The sequence below is a fragment of the Rhamphochromis sp. 'chilingali' genome (genome assembly GCF_963969265.1).
Source record: "Rhamphochromis sp. 'chilingali' genome assembly, chromosome: 16".
Lineage (NCBI taxonomy): Eukaryota > Metazoa > Chordata > Actinopteri > Cichliformes > Cichlidae > Rhamphochromis > Rhamphochromis sp. 'chilingali'.
Genome location: NC_137943.1, coordinates 10,044,139 through 10,066,782, shown reverse-complemented (window position 1 = coordinate 10,066,782; position 22,644 = coordinate 10,044,139). Strand labels below are relative to the sequence as shown.

Genomic DNA, 22,644 nt, shown 5'->3' with positions numbered 1-22,644 from the left:
AAAGAACAAAGTCACTTTATTCATCAGATATTTCATGGGAAGTGTTCTAAAATGACCTCAAAACACAAACACTGTGTGCAAGCGCATGGAGTCCAATGGACTTTAATTCAGACCTTTTGAGCTAAAGTCTCCCCTTCACTGAAGTACTTTGAGCAGGTTGATGAGCCCCTTCTCCCGGCCTCAGGAGATGATGTGAGGAGAGTAATACTACCTTTGCAATCCCAGTGACACAGAATTTCCCCGGTGAGATAACAAAAGGTTCAGCTAGCAGCCCGTGATTGCTGACTAGTGGTAAAGATGGATAATAAGAGGTCCGGTTGAGTGCATTGAGTCACGGTGTAATATAATTATACAGTCACACAATTAAAGAGGTGGGGAAAATGTAAAAAAAAAGAAAAAAAAAAAAGACACCCCTTGAAAATATGGGTCAAATTAGACATTTGACACCAGAGAGGTTTAAAGGTGGGTTCACTTGCTTCTGGAGACAGCCTCAAGTGGCCATTTGAGCCACTTCTCAGCTTAGGAGGTTGCCACCTCCTGTGTGACTTCTGAACTATATTGTGTAGTTTGACTGTTGCCCTTTTTTAACCCAACTCGAAAAAAGATGGCTTTGCATCAACATTCTAGTTCAGTTTTTCTACATGATTTAAAAAAATGCTGCTGCAGTAAATGGAAGAAATCCATCACTATGGCTGAATGCCTAGACTGTCCCATAAATATAAAATATCAAGCTTTTGTTAATTTTTCCATGGGCAAAACAGGAACTTTTCTGTCATTTAATTGTTTATCTATTCCTTAATTAACTTGCAGTATATGAATGGCTGTGGGGGAGGGCTTTATCAGTATGAAACCTATAAAACGTCCAAGTTTTGCCCTCCTTCATATTTTCCAAAGCCTTAAAACAAAGCTTTTGCTGGGCCGATTCTGGCCCCCAGGCCTTATGTTTGACACCCCTATTCTAAAGTATCTGGATATCTGAGCTGGACAAAATGCGTGCTAATCCAAGCCCTAAGTGCAGCATAAAGTATTGAGATCATAATCTAATCAGCTCTACCTGACTCCTACTTGCTGTACTCGATTAATATTGATCACACACTGAAAAAAAGGGACTGGCCATCTCTTGGATTTATGTAAGCATCTTGCATGTATTTAACACAATTGCCTCATGTTTTAAAGATAAATGTAACTATATAGTGTAAAAACGACATGATATGCAGAAAGGGTGTATTAAATTGTTCATATCATGTTCAGGTGAAGTAAGTCAATAAGATAGCAACGTTAAATCTCGTGAAACCACGCGTGATTTCATCTCGCGGGCTTTGGATCGTGGTTTAAAAAATGCATCCATCTCAGTCAAGTCGAGCAGCCAACTCTACGTTTTTTGGTATGTCTTGATTTTTTGAATTAATATTTACCATATTTCAGCCAAATGTAGTTAAACGTCTACAGTGCCGCCATGTAACATGCTAAAAAAGAGCCGTTAGCTTATTTGCTGTTTTATCTGTTGTCAAAGAATTGGCGCTTTTTCATTTGAATTTGTCTTTGGCACAAGAGCCGTAATATCACATTAAACCTAATTGCGAGGCACTCATAACATAATTTGGTTTTCTGTGTGAATAGATTTGTCAACTGACTCTTCAGTTACATTGTGTATTTACTGCACCGTGGTGTTAGTGAGATTTTGGACATTGAACAGCTTTAGCTAATATCATCAGCGGTATTATGCTAGCTTACATCCCTACCCCTCCTGCCCTCACCTGCTGTCCTTTTGTTTTTGTTTTTGTTGATGCACATTGAGAGACCACATCTATTCTGCATTTCACCAGGAGTCAGCTGATGGATTGTGGGTTCAAGGTGTTATGGTAAGAAAGTATATTCTATTTTCGCTTAAGGTTTCTGTAACTTAATTATAATAGGTTTTTTATAATTATTAGGTGCATGCATACTCAAATAGACCACCCTATTAATACAACTGAGAAATCCAAAATCTGCCATAGGTTTAACTTATACCTGTATGTATTGTCAGAAAGGTGATTACTGGACTCACATTAATGCACACTTGAACTAAAATGAGGTTGTAACTTGTGGGTTCTTGGGTTGCAAATCAGAAATAAACACCTTTGGATTTTTTTAATCCCATAAGATCTGGAAGCACAGTTTTTATTCAACAAAACATTACTGATTATTAACCAAGCACAGTGCCTGCTGTTATTTCAAAATAATTTTATGTCATTTCAGATGAAATGCAGCATTCCAGTGCATCCCAACCATGCCTTTACAGTCAAGGTTTCTGACGGAGCTGAGTTTCTCTCTGACAGTCTGCTGAAAGTGTTTGCAAAGTGATCGGGGGAACAGGGCACAAAGCTAAAGGATGTAGCTGCCATAATGACAGTAAGAACTTTAAAATTCTTTAACTACAAAGTGTATATGTATTGCATTAGGTCAGTAAAAGATTTTTATGCTGCATCCATTGAAACAGTCAACTATTACCTGTGAGTACTGATTCCACCGAAAGGATGCCATAATTTTCGTCATGCATTTACTGGCCCACTGAGAAAAATTGATCTTTTTAAAAAAATAAATGTTCTGGAAACTATATATCCATAAAGTTGATGTCAAACAGGAACTTTTGATATTGCTTTGTAGATGCTGGTGTTGCATGTTGACTGGTTTAAGTTTTTGTCTGGGATCATTTTCTTCTGTGCTACTGAAAAGTTCACAAATCTCTGTTTTCTTTGTTATAATACTTTAGGATGACATTAATGCTCGAAGGGAGTCCCTCATCAAAGTGCTCCGCATCTGTGTGAAAGACAATTGCAACATCTTGGTGCAGGAGTTCATGGTGAGTGTTTTATGAGTAGATTGTGGCTTTGCAACATTTAAAAATGCATTTAGTTATCCACTTGATCCTCATTGGACTGGTTAGGACCAGTAGTCCTCTTTAATAATTTGAAGTTCACATGAGGCCTGGTAGTGAACTCGGCCGCCGGCCCTTGAGGCCCCACCCCTGTATTAGGGGTCACATCAGTGTGAAAAAACTTTAAATTTGTCATTCTAGTGAACAAAGGAAAATCCCACCAATATTTACATTAGCTTTTGTTTGAAAAAAAAAAAAAAAAGACCAACAGCTAACCAAATTGTGGGGCTGAAAGTCTAAATTCTAACATCTTCTGAGTGACAAAACCTGGATTTCTGATGGGCCGGTGTCTTTCTAACAAAAACGAATGTAAAATTATGTTTTTCACCCTCTCTTAGAAACTCTGTTAGACCATGAATGGCAGCATGGCAGGCCACTCTTTGGCTATAGCTATTTACTATGTTGCTTGCATTGGTTTAAATTACTCTAACATTAGAACTGGTAGATTCAAAAGAGATGAGTTTAAAAGGGAATCTTAAAAAAATGTTTTGTGTTTAACCAGGACTTGACTGAGGCCACTGCACAGATTGAGAAAACCACAATGAACATCTGTCTCCAGAGGATGCACCAGGCAATGACTTTTCTGATGTTGGCATCATCATCGAGGGTATAGTAGTTCTTCAAGATCTGGATAACGTGACCTTTGCAGTAGCCATGCTGTTTGGACCTTTTTTATTCCTTCAATATGAGTTACCCATCACAACTCTGCTACACTTTTGAGGTGATTCAAAGGGTGGTAATGGAGTTGGAAGCAACTCAGCTCTCAAGAAAAGTTCACAACTAAGACAAAACTGCTCCTGCAATGAAAGCTCACTGTTATGCATGTGAGGTGACCAGCTCTAGGTGAGAAGACATTTAAATCTCACACTTGTTCTGCTGCATTTTTGAAGCTCAATTCCAGGAACAGATCGCAGGGTTCATTTTTATATACACTGCAACTGCCATGAGGACGAGCCGTTTTTTTGTTGTTGTTGTTGTTGTTTGTTTTTCCTTTTACTCTGTACAAGTTCTCTGTTTGGCAGCATTTTTAAATTTCTCTTTGTATTTTTTCTTTCTTTTACTAGTGAAGAGATGTAGCATGAACAGTTATGCAGTCTAAATATCCCATATGGGCCGTGTGAAATGGTATTTTCAGTTTCATTCAGTTGAAGTAAGGAACGTTGAATATTTCTAAGTGTGCTGTTTTGAACCAAGATGTCACAGTATGATCAGTGCTGTAATTTTTGACAGTCACTGTATCAATGTTATTTTTGCATCTCTTGAATAAAGGTTTTGACCTGCAAGTGCTAATTTCTTTAGTTATTGGGGTAAAATGGGTAATGTTAATAGGAAGGTGTTTGCCAATTCAGTAACCTAATTTAATGTTAATGGAAACTAACATTATCTCAAATTGTTTAGTTATAATTGTTGTTTAACTGAATCTTGACGTCAGAGGCCTTAAATAGAATGTTTTGATTTGTTCTTTCCCAACATTTTTCAAAAGAAAGAGTCTAATTTCTTTGCTGTGATTGATTCCAGAGAACACGGAAGAACTGACATTATTTAACTGTTGATTTATATAGATTCAGTAGTGGAGTAATGTCAGTTTAATTCTTTACCTACTGTCAATGCAGTGAAATTAGACATTTTGTTTTGAAAGGTTACTGGTGGATGCCAGCAACCATCTTGGAAGAGGACAATATAATCTGTTATAAGGCCTCCATTTGAAAATTGTGTATTTGATACTAGAATATAATAGCAAAATGTAATTTGAAGATAACATGTAGTATTTAAGTGACCAAGTAGTATTGGGTAAAAGTTATTGAATGGTGTTGGGATAAAGTGAGAAAATTGTGAAGGATTAAAATATTTCAAGAGCTCAAATTACTTCATCAAAACATGTTTAAGTCACATTTTATCAACACAAATTGCACAGGTTTATTGAACATGAATAAATTGTGTTAATTTAACTCAATTGTTTAAGTTGCTGCCAAAGCAAAACATCTGTGTGCAACAAATGTCCACCATTGAATTAAGTAAATCCAACAACATATTTTTTTCAGTGCACTGCAATATGAGCAGCCAGAGGGTAAATGCAGTATGATCACATTCTTAAACAATAATAACACCCAGTGAGTTAAAACTCTATTACTGTATGTTGTATTAGCAGAAAATAACAGCAAAGTGTAAATGTTTTGGATGATGTAAGACATCATCTAATTTCAGCCAACTGTGTGTGTGTGGAAGACTTATTTAAGTGCCTGTCCTCAGAGACCCTAAGTGCTCCCTTGTCCTTTAAAGGGCAAACACTCTAACCCTCTCTCTCCATCTTCCCATTACCTGATTTGCCTGTCTCCGTGTCAGGTTACATCTCAGTATTGACCGACTCACACTTCTAGCTTTATTTTCTTCCCCGCTGCTCCCACTCCTCCGCTCCCTCCGCCCCTGTTCTTTTGCTTTCACCATGCAATGCTTCTCATTCTCAGCGTGGGAGGGGGGGTCTGTTAGTGAGGAGTGGCGAGATCCCGTCAGAGTGAATGTATGCGATTGGAGGAGAGTAATCCTCTGTGTGCTTTTCTTTCTTAGATTTTTTTTTGAGATGGAGGTTGGGGGTGGGGGGGTCTTTGATGTTCTGTGGATACTATTTGAGACTGAGGCATTAAATGCAGATTTACAATTTCTGCCATAGATACTCTCATCCCTTATTTCCTTTCCAGTCTTTAAGTTGCACATCTATTATTTAATGTATCCCTTCTTTTCAGTTGTTGACAAAAATAAACACATTTATAGTTGTGATTTAAGGAGCAGTTATGCCTTCTTCGTGCTCGGACTATAATGGCATTCTGACATGACCGTTTAGCGGGGTGCTTAGCAAGAGGCCGATAAAACGTTTGGCAGATACTTGAAATCAATTCGGCCATGCCTTACTCTCAATAAGCCTACCGTCACAGACGTCCCATTACCATGTGCTTGTGATTAAGCCCGGTGTGTAGGGCGGGAGAAGCCCTTCAAAAAGCTGTTGCAGACGTGCCACGTTTGATAAGTCTTTGGTTGGAGATGCATGTATATGAGTAACAGTCTCCTCCAGGGGAGCTTCTGCCTAACGTTTCACGGACTTACTTCATCTGTGCCTTTCTGTCATCTGAGATTTGCTGCTGTCTGATGTGACACACTGAAGCATTAGGTGCTCCTTGAGATCAGCTGACACAGAGACCGGAGATTTTCTGAGGGGTAATAACGGATACGCTCTCGTATGCACAACATGAGCGCAGACGTGGATATACAATACTGACTCAACGCTCACTGTGTTCTCACGCAAACCCCACACGGGCGAGACACAGCTGAGACACACTTGCGCGGAGATGAGATGTGACATGTTGACTAAATACATGATTGGATGCACACTGTTCAGCCTGGAGTAACGAATGATCACGCGTGACGTGCACTTTCACAGAAACATCCAGCCTAACCTTTCCTCCGCTGATGAATGAGTCACAACCCGGACGCCAAAGGTGACCTTACATGGTGTGTGCCTCTCACTGTTGTCAGTGTCTATACTTTTGAAATCATATCTCATATGTCATATCTTGTGGTTTTATTCCATTTAGGAACTCACGAAGATCACTGCACGAAGAGTATAGGTGACAACAGCTGCATACTGGAAATTTTGGTATCAATCCAATACCAAATAAATACAGGGCCAGTATTGCTGATACCAATACAGACACTGATGCTGTTAATCTATGAAGACGGCTTATTTAGGACAGAGGAGTGTGTCATGATTTATGAGATGAATTAAAATGATGCAAAATTTGAACACATTGTAATGACCTCACTGTGGAATTTATTTTCCAAAATAATTAGGTAGCACAACAAAACACGCCTTTTAAATGCGCCCGTCGCTAAAGATGTTTAAAGTGCTAGAGGCTTGAAATAAAAGACGTGACAGTCAAAACAATTCAGTGAGCTGAGTCGATCCAAAATGTGACGTCAACAGACTGCATGCTACCAATTGGCCAGTCAGTGGCATCACTCGACGACTTCACAAAAATCAAAACTGCTCATTTTTAACTCAGCAATGAGGGAAATGGCCGCACAAAAAACGACACCATGGTCCCCGAGTCTGAAAAAAGCTATACACCGATACACCGAGCAGAGGTTACACCATCCCCTCGACGTCCTCCATTGTTGTGTTGTGTTTGTGTCCCATGCAAATGCTGTCACAGGACTTTGGGCCACATTGCTGTACCAACCCCATGAGGTGGCAGTCAGTTGAGAATAGAGTTGAGGTGAGTTGAATCGATCCTATCGCACTAGTACTACATTGGTATCAATATTTGGATTGATATGCCTACTTCTATGGTTTACCTCAATGAAATGATTTTGATAAAGGCAAGCATACAAGTTGAAGACATTACTGACACATTGTGACCAATTGCCACACAGTAGTGTTGATGTATTACTTTATCATAATAAAGCAAATAGCTTTTGTCTTTTGATAGTCCAGGTAAGATGTTAAAATATAAAGTTAATTAAATCTTAAAACTATGACGTAACTCTACTTAATTTGATGTGGCGGGAAAATGCACAACATCCACAGATGTTCTTCTTACCTTTCAATCTTGGCCAGTGAGCCACTCCTGGAACACATGTCTGTGGAAATAATACTGCATTTCTTTTTGGCCGATCTCTGCAGGGGTCACCACAGTGGATAATCTGCCTCCATCTCACTCTGTCACAAGCATCCGCTTCTTGCCCTTTCTCCCCCTCTTCTGTCTTTGGCCAACAGTAGCACAGTTTCCACCGACACCCTGCTGGTCAGCAGCACTGGTGGTCATTGTTAACCCAGGCCCTGACCGATGTGATGTGAAAATCTTACTGAGGATCTGCATGTTTGATTTGGCAATGATTTTACGCCGGATGTCCTTCCTGACAGAAGTCTCCCATTTACCAAGCTTGGGACTGGCACTAGGAGTAGATTCGTTTATGGAGCCCTGTGGTTGGGTTAGAAATGATACTGTGTACTGTGTAATTCATGCGTTTATGGCTAATACTGTGTACTGCCCAAGTATTTTACTTTTATCCTTTAGCAGTACTATTCATTGAAACTTAAGCCTCATTGCATTGTACTGAATTGAAGTGATACTGGAAAGGATCAATGAACTTTCATGCCTCTCTCATGTTGTTTGAGGATTTAAAGCCCAATTTATAGCACTGCATTGAGTCTCCGTGGTATATTTGTATTCCTCTGCCATCATGACTAAATGTGCTCATGCTAGACTTGGAGCTAATAAATCTTGGCAAGCAGTTAGTTTTATTGAAAAACAGGAAAGTGAGCAGACTTGACAACATGATCTGAGTCCATATATGGACTGTCAGAGCTATGAAAATGAGGAAAAACAGAGTTTGTTTATATTGTCAGAATACTAGCCATTTTATCAGCATGCTAGGCAAAGTTAATTCACCTAGGTTATCTTCTAAAGAGGTATTATCCTTGTGGTTAATTAATATACTGTGTTCAGAACTTCAAGACATGTTGAGGAGGTAATTTAGCCATTTAAATCAGCTGTGTTGGATCAAGGACACATCTAAAACCTGCAGGACACCGGCCATTGAGTTGCCCACCCCTGGCTTACAGTAACTGTCCTGCAAAAAGGTAAACGTCATTCGACACACAATGAAGGTACAGAACACTGATCTCAGACCTGATGTGTTCCTGTGACGTGTTAGTGTTTTTACTATTTTAACTTTCTTGAAGCTTGCCATTTGTTGTCTATTCTCTTTCATTTCTACTGCCTACTGAGATATACAGCTAAGCTGCCATGTTAAAAGCCTCTAGTTGGCTTGCTGATATTTGTTGAGTTGGAAATATATTTAAAATTAACTACTGCTTCATAAAAAAGTAACTCAGTTTATGCTTGCTCTGTTCGTTTAGCTATATACTGCTGATAAATGCTGCAAGTTCATCGACATGCACATGCATGAACACATGAAAGTGACAAGGACGGAAACAGGGTGCATGCTAAGTGGTAATGTGCTCATAATATTTCTACTTCTTGATGCATCTTGACAGCATTGGCTGGGAGGGATGCCAGGCTGAGGCACAGATGTATTTATTTAATTAAGGGTACCAAAACGCTGTTCGTGGTTGTTTCACAACCTTTATATCTGTTTCCAACCAAGCTTTACGTTGTAACTGATTCAAAAATGTCCCTAAATCATTTTTTTTTAAATTCCCAGTGCTGAACTGCTGCATATTAGTTACTTTTTTCTGTAGCTTAATTGCGCTCTTAGTTTGTTAGCGAACTGGAAGCACTAGAATATTATAGTTTTGTAGTTTCTAATTGTTTTTTTTTTTTAATTTCATTTTGACTTTTTATTTTTAATTCAGTTTAGTTTTACTTAGTTTCCAGAGTGGATTTTCTTAATTCAGTTTATTTATTGTTAGAATATTTAATGTTTAAAAATGTTTAATTTTGGTTTAGTTTTCATTATTTTCACTCTTGGTATTCTTAATTATTATTGTATGCAGTGTTGGGGAGTAACAGAACACATGTTGCGTATTTAAAATACAAAATATGAGTAACTGTATTCCATTGCAGTTGCCGCTTAAATAGTTGATAATTAGAATACAGTTACTTTGTTGAAATAAATGGATTGCACAGCGGTCTTTTCCTGTTTCATATGTTAGGCTATTCCCTCTCTAGTTTTGGTAATTCCACGCATTATTGGAAACCCAAACAAAACACGCATTAAGAGGCTCTGACCGGAAATCTGACCATGCAATGCAAACTCTGTTTGCCAGCAGCCAGCATCAAAAGACTCCACCTACACCCTAAAGAAACATCTGGATAAGTTCTTTTTAAAAAAACTAACGTTAGCTACTGCAACTACCTTGTTTTAGTCGTGGTAGCTACCTGGGTTATGTACCACTTCAGTATGCTCGATGTACTATTGCTGTGTGATTTATTTAGAGTCCTCTGTTTTTTGCATTTGTTGACTTATATAAGACATTTTTTATTTTACCAAACATTAACCGGACAGAGAAGGCATCGTTTAAATATGTTAAAGTTTTCTTTAAGCAAACAGTATTATTAAAGTTCTTCATGACTGGGCCAAGTGTCCTCTTTTTTGGAAATCAAAATATGGTCACCCTAGGTTTATTACTATTAATGAAGGCTGCATTACAACCTGCTAGCTGCAAATAATCATGTGCAGTTCTGAAAGCAGACAGAAAGAAAACATATTACTGATACAGAAATCGTTTTCTACACGAGATCACTGCAAAAAGTGCAGCCTTATCTAATGTCTGCCCTGTTACTCATTTTATATTAAGATTTAAAAATCTAGTTGGTGTTGCTTTCAGAACTGCACATGATTATTTGCAGCTAGCAGGTTGTTAATGCTGTCCATCAAGTCTAACAGTCTGTGGTCTATGAACTAACCTCAGCTAACGCCAGCTAACAACGTTAGCTTGGTGGTGAGTAGCCTTCAGTAATAGTAATAAAACACACAGCAATAGCACATTCATGTAGTTGTAAAAAGCATGACAATATATCAAGTAATCTAAAGTAATATGTTACTCACACTGAATAACTTAATGGAATACATTACAAACTACATTTTGGGCCATGTAATCTGTAATCTGTAGTGGAATACATTTTAAAAGTAACCTTCCCAACACTGATTGAATGGAGGGCATGTGTCAAAGGTGAAATCTAAGAAAATCAGCACAGGTGTCACAATAAAAACACAGAAACTTTTGAAAGCAGTTGACTCGGCCTTGTAGACAACCGGATTCTCAATAAACATGTTCATCAGTGCCACATTAGGCATATTGTAAAATAGTTAACTGTTTTTGCCTGTTCCCACTGTTTTAGTTAACTATAATAACCTTAGAAAGACCTAACCTAAAGTTCGTCCCTGGTCCCTGACAGAGTATTGGTTACAGTTAATAAGGAAAACCACTTATTACTATTATGTCTGGCAAGGAGGTCATAGTTTTGGTATCATTTGCATACTTGTCATTCTGTCTATAAACACAATAGGATTTTACGTCTGTCTTTCTTTCAAGTTGATCCCAAAAAGTGTGACATCTTTAAAAAAAACAAAGACAATGAGCTGCCTAGCTAAGATAAATTGAAAAATTGAGGCATAAGTACTTAAAAATGTATGTCCCTTATATGTTGATATTTTACGTTATGTGATGTCCGACCTCCAATCATAGAAAAGGTGGGGTATTTTTTACCCCAATAAGAGATGCCTTGACAGAATGCTACGTCTCCATGCCCAGTCTCTACTGCACAGGCTGTGTTTTCAGTATGACTGAGGTTGTTGGTGCCGATTGCTTGTATGTTCACTAGCAAGAGTATGGAAACACTGCAAGTTATAAGTTCATGATCTTGGAGGAAAGGATCACTTTCTTTAAAACTGTAATATATGGCAGTTGGCCTTGGCAGAGGGCCGCTGAAGTTAAATAATTAAGTTAACAGCAGGAAGGAAGCAGAGGCCATTTCCGTGGTATTCTTGGCTTCACTTCTGGAGACCTGTCATGTCGTCCATCTAGAGTGCTGCTCAGTTGACTGACCACAGCTTGGTTCCTTCATTCATGGTAAGCATGGACACCCTGTTTTGTTCATGAACAGTTGCAGGAACGGAAGCACCATGCGGGCCGTAATGTGGCAGCTCAACAGTGAAAGCCATTTCCGTCACTCAGATTCTTGTAAACTGTCCAAACTGCACCATTCGAGGAATCATCTGATCATCTTGGAGGCTCTGTTGATGTTAAAAAAACAAACCAATCCAAATGCACTGGCAATGAATGCATGGCCCTGTGTGTCTCTGTAATGTGCTAATTACTGTTTAAATCTTGTGTCACTACCTTGTGTAGATGTGCAGTTTGAAGGCCACCGCACTGACCCTGACATTGCACCAACCTTGAGGGCGAGCAGCTCCAATCTCCCTTTGATTGTCGCCATGGCTACACACAGTGGGAGTCCTGCAAATGAAAATGTGATGATAATGGTGATAGTGATGGTGTCGGTTGTCATACTTTGCCCCCAGGGCTTATACTTTCACATCAGACCCACTATCCTCTGCCCGTGACCTCTGTCACCTACCCCGGGGAGACACTTGCCAGGTGAGAAAAGCACGCAACAGGAATTAGAAGGACTAGGTCGACTGTATGTCCAGTCCCTAGAGCAAGGTTGTTTTTGACTGTCCTTTTTTTTTTATACACACATAATAGGGTTATTTTCTTTTCAAACTAATTTGGGAGCGGAGATGCATTTGGTGATATAATGAGAAGAGTGGTGTTGCCCTTAATGAGATTTCACTTTCTAATCATACTGAGTTAGCGTCAACTTTGGAGCTATTACAGTGTTTAAACATGCAAGGAAAAAATAATGCTTCGGGAGGAGAAGGTCGTCCTTGTTCTAATAAGTGAATCAGACACTTTTTATGCAGTTTACAAGGGCACGTGCAAACTCGTCAAAGAAATACTGACTATGACTCCTGATTTACCATTTGTTTGGAAGATGCTGTGTTTGTTTCCAAGTGCTTTATCTGTCATTTTGTGCTTGAGTGTTGTATCCCATGGTGTATATGCAAATGAAAATGAATAAGTTAAAAGAGGTTTGATCTTTTTTCTCATTAAAAAAATTCTGTTCACAATTAAAGGTTGGGAATGTAGCCCAGGATTTGCAGGTTTGTTTTTTTCCCACTTCGTTTCCATCCTTTTATTTTAGCTTTAATTCACTGGATAGGTTGAGGCTCCAATTCTTCTCTGGTGTGCAGTATCTATTCAGCTTAGTAGGCAAAGCTGGGAGCCTTTGTTTGGCAGTTTTTGTTATACACATCTCGTTTTCAATTGTTATCCACACAGGTCTGGTCTCTCATTACACCAATTGCATCTCTCTTAGGCCAAACTTAGAGGCTGGTCATCATCACCCTGGCAACCTCCAGTCACTAGGGAAAAACGTGATTTCCCCAACCAGCAAGTGGTTGCTGGCAGTCACTGGGTGAAATTGTGTGTTTAGAGGATGCTGTATCAAAAACCTCCCTGTTATTGGTTTTCCCACTAGCAGATTGCAGTTGTCACCTGTAAATTGCATGAAAGACCCTGACTTGTCTTGAAAAAGTACCATCCAAACAGGAAACACAGAACGTTTTCCTTCACAGTAAGTCACCCCTATCCTGTTGCAACAGCACATTTAACGGTGCAATTTTTACTTTTCTCCTTTGTCCAGTTTGCATTGCACATTTCAGTTTCTCTATCGTTCAGCAAGTAGTTTACAAGTGTTTGCAGACGAGTTGCCACCTTCCGTACAACTACGGGCTACCACAGCACTCTGCTACTGACCAAATCAATAGAAGGTAGGTTTTCAGTGCAGCACAATACACCTCTTTGTGATCACACTAGTGCAGGCATGGGCGAACTACGGCCCGGGGGCCACGTGCGGCCCGTTAAACGTTTTGATCCGGCCCGCCAAACTTGAAAAAAATTTAATAAATTAACCTTGTTAATGTTTTATTTCCCCTGCAATTCTGATGTTTCCTCACTAGATGGCGCACTCTAGATATATTGGCTTTGTTGAGGTGAAGCGGCGTAGGCCTATTACTCCACGTTTGCACTTTACCCTGTGACCTACCGCCCCTGTATGAAGATGAGCGGACCCAAGAAAAGGAAAGTGGACAGAGAATGTCGAGTGTTCAAAAAGGAGTGGACAACTAAATATTTTTTCACTGAACACCGATCATCTGCTGTTTGCCTGATATGCCAAGAAACTGTGGCGGTTTTTAAAGAGTATAATATTAGCCGTCACTTTGCCACAAAGCACGCAAATTATGCTAGCAAGCTCTCAACAAAAGAACGGGAATCTGCTGCTGAGAAGTTGGCAGCTAATTTGAAGGCTCAGCAAAGTTTTTTTCACCGTCAAACTGCCATTCAAGAGTCAAGTACCAAGGCCAGTTTTATGCTTTCATTCAAAATAGCAAAGGCCAGCAAACCACTGTCAGAGGGCGAGTTTTTAAAAGAATGTATGGTAGAGACAGCAGGTATTTTGTGCCCGGAGACTAAAGACAAATTTGAGAAAATCAGTTTATCACGGCGGACAGTGACTCGCCGTGTAGAACTAATAGATGAAGACATCACCAGCATATTAAACAAAAAGGCGAAGTCATTCACTTTTTATTCTTTAGCACTGGATGAAAGCAACGATGTCAAAGACACTGCTCAGCTCCTCATTTTTATCCGAGGAATCAACGAAACCTTTGAAATAACGGAGGAGTTTTTGACAATGGAGTCTCTGAAAGGACAAACACGGGGAGAGGACTTGTTTGAACGAGTGTCTGCTGCCATCGAAAACATGAAGCTTCCCTGGAGTAAGCTTGTTAATGTCACCACAGATGGATCTCCAAATTTAACGGGAAAAAACGTTGGCCTGCTGAGGAGAATCCAGAATAAAGTGAAAGATGAAAACTCTGACCAGGATGTGATTTTCCTCCACTGCATCATCCACCAGGAATCTCTATGTAAATCGGTGTTACAGCTGAATCATGTTGTGAATCCTGTGGTGAAACTTGTCAACTTCATACGCGCACGGGGACTTCAGCACCGTCAGTTCATTGCGTTCCTGGAGGAAACTGATGCGGATCACCAGGACCTGCTTTATCACTCCCGTGTCCGCTGGTTGAGTTTGGGCAAAGTGTTTCAACGAGTGTGGGAGCTCAAAGAGGAGATTGGCGTGTTTTTGGAGCGGCAGGGGAAGACTGATGAATTTCCTGAGCTGAGCAACAAGAGCTGGATGTGTGACTTTGCGTTTGCTACAGACGTATTTTCACACTTGAATGAGCTCAATGTGAAACTGCAGGGGAAGGAGCAGTTTGTGCATGACATGCACACAAACGTGAAAGCCTTCAAATCCAAGCTGGCTTTATTCTCCAGGCAGATTTTGAACAAGTCATTCACTCATTTTCCTACACTAGCCACGCTGAAAGAGGCCGGAGCAAAAGTAAAGAAATACAGTGAGTCACTGGATGCACTGCACGGAGAATTCTGCCGTCGGTTTTTGGATTTCGATAAAATTGACAAGTCACTTCAATTGGTGGCCTTTCCTCTGTCACAAGACCCCGAAACAGCTCCAGAGGAGCTTCAGCTCGAACTCATCGACCTTCAGTCTGACCCTGCCTTAAAAGAGAAGTTCAGCTCTCTGAAACTAAATGACTTCTATGCTTCACTCAATGATGCCGCGTTTCCAAATCTAAGGCGAAAAGCGCAGATGATGTTGGCTTTGTTCGGCTCTACCTTCGTGTGTGAACAGACATTCAGCGTCATGAACATCAACAAAGCCAGCCACAGATCCAAGTTAACAGACCTACACCTCAGATCAATCCTGAGAATCGCCACAACAAAACTAACTCCAGACTTTGATGCGCTGGCTAAAAAAGGAGACCAACAACACTGCTCCCATTAAAATGTGTGTCTCTCCGTGATACGCACGTTGTTAAAATGAACAGTGCGCGCAGATCAAATATAACGCTTCACAGACTGACTTGCTGCAACTGTTTCGTCCTTGCACTGGTCGTTGTTGACTTTTGGGGCACCGGGGAAACAAATTGAATAAAAGGAACAGGACAAGTACATCTGCATCTCCTACCGTTTTTGGAAAAAAAAAAAAGAGTTAGGAGGAGAGTGATGTGATATCCTGAAGGATAACAGAACTTTCAGTGCTTTAAAATAAAATATTCATTTATTTGATTTTCAGTGTTTAAAGGCTCATTTCGAAGTCAGAGATTTTATTGTAATGCTTTTCTTCATTTTCATTGGAAATTAAAGCACATGTTTTCTCCATATCCCAAGATGTGTATTTTTCCCCCAATGAGGTGATGTTTTCAAAGCATGCCATCTATCTACTCCTGTTCCGGCCCCTTTGTCAAATGTTAGAACTCAATGTGGCCCACGAATCAAAAAGTTTGCCCACCCCTGCACTAGTGGCTGCCAGCAACCTTCAGCACCCACTTGGCAAAGTTGCAAAATGCACACTTTTCCCTAGTGACCAGTGGTTGCCAGATGGTTGCAGACTGTTCTCTAGGCCGGTGTGATTGAAGTCTTAACTGTCTAAACATCCTCACGAACTTTCCTGATTTTGGCTTCTTTGATGGTCCTGTACAAGCAAGTAGTAAAACAAAAAAATAGTTAATGAAACTTGGACAAAAACTGGTGCCACCCTTTCAGATCTAGAGTTTAATTTAATTGCAACTGTATAGTTTCCCAGGAAGTCACCTTGAAATACTGATGTTTCATATCCACTCTGGCAATCTCATATATCCCATCAGTGGAACATCTCCAAACCTTTCCTGTGACCGCATCATCACAATTTTGTCTCTTCTTCTTTCTTTTTATTAATTTTATCTTTAAGTGAGAGATACTAATGTACCAGAAAATATCCCAAGATCACAAAACATGTCCCAAGCAAAACCTTTTTTGTCACTGCAGGTGATAGGTAGGGAGAAATTGTATTCCGGAGCAGCAGCCTGACTAAAAAAGCCTTAATTGGTATGTATCTGGGGTGAACAGAGCTCCACAGTGCTCTCTGAAACCATCTTAATTAAACCCCTCTCTCCTTCTTTAGTTTTGGTTTATGCAGGAGGATGTTGTTAGTCCAGTACATATCCACTTTTAATGAAGGATTGTTCTTTTGGTTTGAGGCTACAAGCAGGTTGTAGATGAGAATATGTTCCTTGCAGGTTTTCCAAATGGGCAAACACAATCATGTACTCTTTATTATAGTTATTATAATCACACAGCAATTCCAATTTATTGTATAATTAGACATATAAACTAGTTTGCTAGTCCCCTGACTTTTTCCTAACACTAATGTAAGACTGACATACTTTTCAGTCATGTCTCAGCATAAGGTTGATCTGTGGTCATTAAATTAGGTAAATAAAATTTCTTTTCTAATAACTGCAACCACATAGTGGAAACCAAAGAGATTTAATGTCTAATCACTCTTACAATGCTGATATGCTATAGTATGATATTGAATGAGGTTTAGTTGGTAAACATTGACCAAAAACCAAAAGCTGATAATTATCATAGACTGTCTATGAAGATGGATGTAGCCACCAAGATGTCACCAGTGTGTATACTCAGTATTTAAGCTTTAATGTTAGCATTTTAGTAGCCAACATTTTAGTTTTTTATTATTATTTAGATAAGAGGATGAAATATTGCACTAGAGAACTTGAGAATTTTAGGCTATGTCCACACGTACCCGGGTATTTTTGAAAACGCAGATTTTTCTGTGTGTTTGCACCGTTCGTCCACATGTAAACTGCGTTTTCGGTCACTGAAAACTGAGATTTTTAAAAACGCCTGCAAGGGTGGAGATTTTCGAAAACTCAGTTTTTGCATTTACACGTGGACGAGGAAAACGGAGAAAACGCAGCGTCAAAGTTGTGCGCCTTTTTTGACGTCACACTGTGCGCTACGTTATTGTTTCGGTGAAATGGATTTTTACAATGGCGGACTTAGACAAAATACTGTTACTGTTAATTTTACTCTGTGCAGTGTTTACATGCTTACATATACAACACAGTTTCTGTCCTTCCACACATAGGACTCAGTTCTGCTTCTATGCACCATCTTTGTTTACTCTTTCCCACCCAGGCTTCTAGACTTCTGATTGGCCAACATTTCTATACGGTTAGGAATATATCGCCACCTGTTGCTTTGGCATGTTCCTAGCAGCGTTTTCCTTCGTTTTTGCCTGGGGTAGACTGACAGAAGCAAGGCTGCCATATCGCGCCATCGGCCCCTCTGGCCAACACCAGTAGGCGGTAGGGTAAAGTGTCTTGCCCAAGGACACAACGACCAGGAAAGAGAGCTCGGGGATCAAACCGGCAACCTTCCGGTTACAGATGAGCTTCCCAACCCCCTGAGCCACGGTTGCCCCACGTTTAAGATATGTGCTAACTAAAAATAAAAACAAGATGATAGTTTATTAAGCTTTTAATGAAATTTGCAGATTGTGTCAGTGGAGTAGACCCATCCTTCAAATCTGGGGACAAGGAGGACGCATTTTTTGGCCGCACTTGGAGGAGTCTTCGAATTTGGACAGCCTTCGTCGCGTTGCTGTGACTTAATCGGCCTACAAATGTGGCCTCCGAAAGATGCGGCCCCTGAATTTGGACACAGCTATGATTCCGGAGACTGCTTCTTCTTCTTTGATGTTTAATGGCAGCTGGCATCCTTGTATATGCAGTGCTGCCATCTTCTGTTTTAGTCCGTTATTACACTCTTAAATCCTACTACTTATTCCCGCGTCTTTCAGGATCTTGCAAAGCTTCAAATGACGCGCCGACTATTAAATTAGTTGTCAACGATTTTGATAGTCGACATAATCATGACTAGTCGACTAATTGTGGCAGCCCTACTGTAGGCATGTATTTTAATAGCGCAAAGTTGGGCATTTTAACATTGAAGTCTATGGGGGTTCACTCATTTTTGGAGTTAGCCTCAAGTGGCGACTAGAAGAACTGCAGTTTTTGGCATTTACCTCTGGCTTCATTTTTCAGCTCTGAATGTTTCTGCTTGATATAACCTACTAAATATCCACTTTAGAATTATCATTATAGTCTCTAAAGGCTGTTAACTCTGATTTGTACCCTCTGAGGTCAAGATTAAACAACGTAATAACCATGTTGTTTCCTATTTGTACGTCTTAACATCCACAGTAAATGGCAGAGTAAAATGTTGACCATCATGTAGCAGGGGAAGAGGTCTCCTTTTTCTTTTAGGGGTCGCCACAGTGGATCCACCTCACACTATCTCCATGAATCTTCTGAGGTCTTCCTCTTTTCCTTCTGCCTGGCAGCTCCTTATTTGACATGTTCGATATCTTCATACCTCCACAGGTGTATCATCTGGACAACCTTCACACTCTGCATAGCTGCCCTCACTCTCTCCTTACTAAATTTCTTCACTTCCTGATTTACTAACTGTCCTCCATCCGTCTTCTTTTCTTTTTCTTCATTCACACTACATCTTTTCAGCACACCCCCTTCCCTTGTCAGTACATTTCCCTCTCTATTCTTGGTCACATTAACCTGCTGTACATCCTTTTCTACTCTGTCTTTCTGTCTACGGGAAAAAGATGGGGGAGAGGCGTTGTTAACATTCAAGCAAGCACTCTGTTATGGAAACATTCATGCTATTATAGTCAAGAAAAACAGCTTTTTACTCAATTTGCAGTTCAGCTATTTGCCTATGACTAACTAATATTTCTGACTGAGCTATTAATGGTCCCATAGATGGCCTTGCATAATGCTGAGTCCCTGTGTGTGCTTTTGGAAAACAATAGACCATGCCATCCAGTGGATAAAGCTTTTTTTTTACTGACTCTTAAGGCCACTCAGAAGCCTTGGATGGAAGGAAATGCAAGATTAATCAAAGACTACAATAGCGGAGATGGGCAGTTTATGCTGCACAGCCATCAGCAGAATTGGGTTACTCCTCGCTAAAGCACCTACAATACCAGCAGACTCCCATGCAGACATCGCCCATAAGCACTTTAATTCCTCCAGAGTTACTTTGTGCTACCATCCTATCCACTTGAGAGCCTTGACATCATTAATCCATTAAACTTTAAATTCCAGAGGATTTCTAGCCCTCCTGCTCCCAGATTAGCAGTTCAGTGCGTTTTTGTGTCAGTTCACTGGGTTGAAATTAATTTCTCGACTAATTTAGTAATTGCATGCCAAGCTTTTTTTTTATCTGTGCGAAGCATAAGTTGCATCACATTGCCACTACACTAGAGGCAGGTTAGATTTTTCGAGAACTGTGTTCATATTCAATCTGCACCCCGAGCTTATTATTACAATTTTGTTTTTTTTTTATTTTGAATCAGTAGTCTACTCTTAACACCTCATACACAGGCAAAATCTGACTAACCCAATAAAAGCCGGATGAAAACAGATTTCCTATTAAATATGTGGAACGGTGCGTGCTGTGATCTGTCACTGAAAGAAGGCCTACATCAGGATGTAGACAGTGAAACATGCTAATTGGCACAAGCTTTTAACCACTTTCTCTGAATGTCTGCTCTCACTGTGAGTACGGTATTACACAGGATGGTTGCTCTGGGTAAGTGCTTCACTGCTACCGCCTGTTTTGCCCATTAAGCTCCTCTGACACACTGATGTAGAGGCTACTTCTTTCATACTCTATCACACGCGAGTGTGTGAGCATACTCTTAGTAGTGTGGGTGGCACTGGCTGTAATGAGGGAGGGAAATGATGTAGTGTGTGATGACGAGTGACTCTCAGTCTTTCTCTCTCCTCCCTCGGTCCCCTTCCAGTGCACAGGGTGAGTCACGGTGTGTCCCATGGCGCCCCTCCCCCCAGTTCGTTCTCCAAAGAAGACGGAGACGCGCACCAATAACAGTTTTGTGCTGGCACGGGACGTCTGGACACTGTCCCCGCTGATCGCCGACCACATTTGACATCTCTGCCTCTCAGTGTGACTCAAGTTCGCAGGGGGTCTGGTTTTGTCATGAGAAGGCATCAGCCAAAGAAAAACAAAAAAACCCTGTGGTGTCTCATCACCCGTGTATCTGCTTTCTCGCTGCCTCTGAAAAACATGACAGCGTTTCAAAAGCACATGAGCGCTGTTGTGACACTGACTAGAATTACAGTAAATTACCACATTGCACAGAGGTGTAATAACAGCATTTCTACTCAGCGTTCCCATGACGCCGGCTGCCGCCGCTCCGCCACCATGGGGGCCCAGCTGCCGACAGAGATGTTCAGCTCTGCCTTACAAGGCGCGCACGAACACAAGGTGCACCCTGTTATCACGGCTCCCTCGCACATACGCATTCTTGCCCGAGGTGTGAGAGTTGTGATAATGGTGTGTCTTGCAAAACCCAGTCATCACGTGTCACTTCTGACAGCCACCGCTCGCCTCCTCTGGGCACACACCCACAGTCACAAATGCTGTGATTGTTGTCACACAGGTATGATGAACAGAGAGAAGGGGCTGGCAGGTTATGCATCCAATCCAGACATTCAGGAATACATCCAACGTAATAAAACCGTATTGAAGAGCGGGTCTCGCCCTATCTTCAAACCATATACCGCATCCTTTTTAGAGAAAAAAATACTATCATCTCTTGACGATAACATCATTGTGGTATGATCTCAGGTCTTCCAAGCATCTTTCCAGGCTGGCAATAAACGGAGCCGGTTGCTTGTGTGCAGTTGGTTAGAACTGTGTTCTCTCTGCCATCATCCCTAGTCATCCGTAATCCTGTGACTGCAGCTGTACACACAATGGGTAATCCCATCATGACTCAATTGTGTGTGGAAATAAAGACACACGTTGGCTGTGAAGAAGAGAGTTATTTGTTAAAGCTCAAAGGGGGCAGGGGTCTGTTGTTGTGTGTTCGCTGGGGAGGAGTGAATGGCATTAAACGTTCACCTGCCAATACGTCTCAGCTTGGACCGGGTCCAGCGTTGCTCCTGCTGTCACCACAGAAGTAAAGGAGGAGGTATTTTATTTTTTTCCACCCGTGAATGAAGGTCTCACTCTTTTCAGTTACTGGAGTTGCTGGATAACGTGCACGGTGTATTTTTAACAATGCGTCGAATCGCAAACACCAGCTTTCCTCGGGGTGAAAAAGCTTTTTATCTGGTCTAGGCCTTTTGCAATCTATTATTCAAGAGACAGGCAAACATGAATTAGAATATGGTCGCTCGCAGGTTTTGTGCTCATGGAAAAGAGGAGGGGGGAAGAGCCCCAACTGTAGTCGGTAATTGCAACTCTATAACTGGCAATTTCACAGAGGGAAACCATGCGCAGCTTGGATGCTCGGCATCACCACAGGCTGGCTTGCGTTGATGCCCATTTGCGGTTTACGAAGCTACTGACCATGCTAGTGTGTGTCAGTCTGCCGTGGCCTCTATTCCTGCTCCTGCTTCACTGAATTTTGTGCACTGGCTCAGATAATGAACTGCTCAGCCCAAGGGGGACAATTAACTTCTTAATGTGTCTGATCTGATCGACGTTTGCTCTGGCGAGTGGAAATCCTGTGGAGGAGCGAGCGGCGCCGCGCTAAGGCCGTTGGAGCCTACGAGGCTGTTACTGTGACACAGAAAGGATCAAACATGAAACATAAGCCTTCTGTCTGGCACTGCCACGTTTCGCAGTTGTACAAGGAACACGAAGCCCTCTATGCATTTGGGATTTGCTGTCTGAACATTTTTTTTTTTTTTTTGCACAGTTCATCCTCCAGATTCCCGCTGCTCTTAACACTCGAAGTCAGCAATTGCCTCAAGGAGCCGAATCCGGTACCTTTGTCTGGAAACTCTCTTGACACTTCAATCAGGCAAAGAGGCAGGGCAGACGCTTGGAATTTTAATCAAAAAGAGAATAATGAATTTGTAGAATTTGAAAATGTGCCTCTCAAACAAAATGCTCCCAACCCTCTTTGATATGGAAAAGCTACCACTCCCCTCTCCCTCCTTCATGAATGAAATTATTTTTCCTGCCTACAGTCGGCTAGCCCAGGGCACTATGACCCTTATTACATGAGCTGTACATGTGAGAGAAAACCCTCCACGTCTCTTTATTTGCCCTCCCATTTTTTTTCTATTTACTTTCCCCTGAGACCCGACTCTACAATGGCTCTCCAGCTGAGCGGTGACCCGGTGGTGCTCGGTGCCGACAAGGTGTTAAATAGGTTGTG

The 22,644-nt window shown here is 41.0% G+C and overlaps 1 protein-coding gene and 1 long non-coding RNA gene across 2 annotated transcripts; both read left to right on the top strand.

Moving 5' to 3' along the window:
- Positions 1-1,240: 1,240 nt before the first annotated feature.
- Positions 1,241-4,934, top strand: LOC308413079. Its single transcript, XR_013974657.1, has 5 exons — positions 1,241-1,384; positions 1,799-1,862; positions 2,239-2,391; positions 2,753-2,842; positions 3,420-4,934. It is a non-coding gene; the product is annotated as an uncharacterized lncRNA (long non-coding RNA).
- A 9,259-nt stretch (positions 4,935-14,193) lies between these two features.
- Positions 14,194-15,369, top strand: LOC308413047 (general transcription factor II-I repeat domain-containing protein 2A-like; the record flags this gene model as incomplete). The annotated part of the gene is made up of 1 exon (XM_080907832.1): positions 14,194-15,369. The coding sequence occupies one exon, from the start codon at positions 14,194-14,196 to the stop codon at positions 15,367-15,369; it is 1,176 nt and encodes a 391-aa protein (XP_080763958.1).
- Between the last annotated feature and the right edge of the window lie 7,275 nt (positions 15,370-22,644).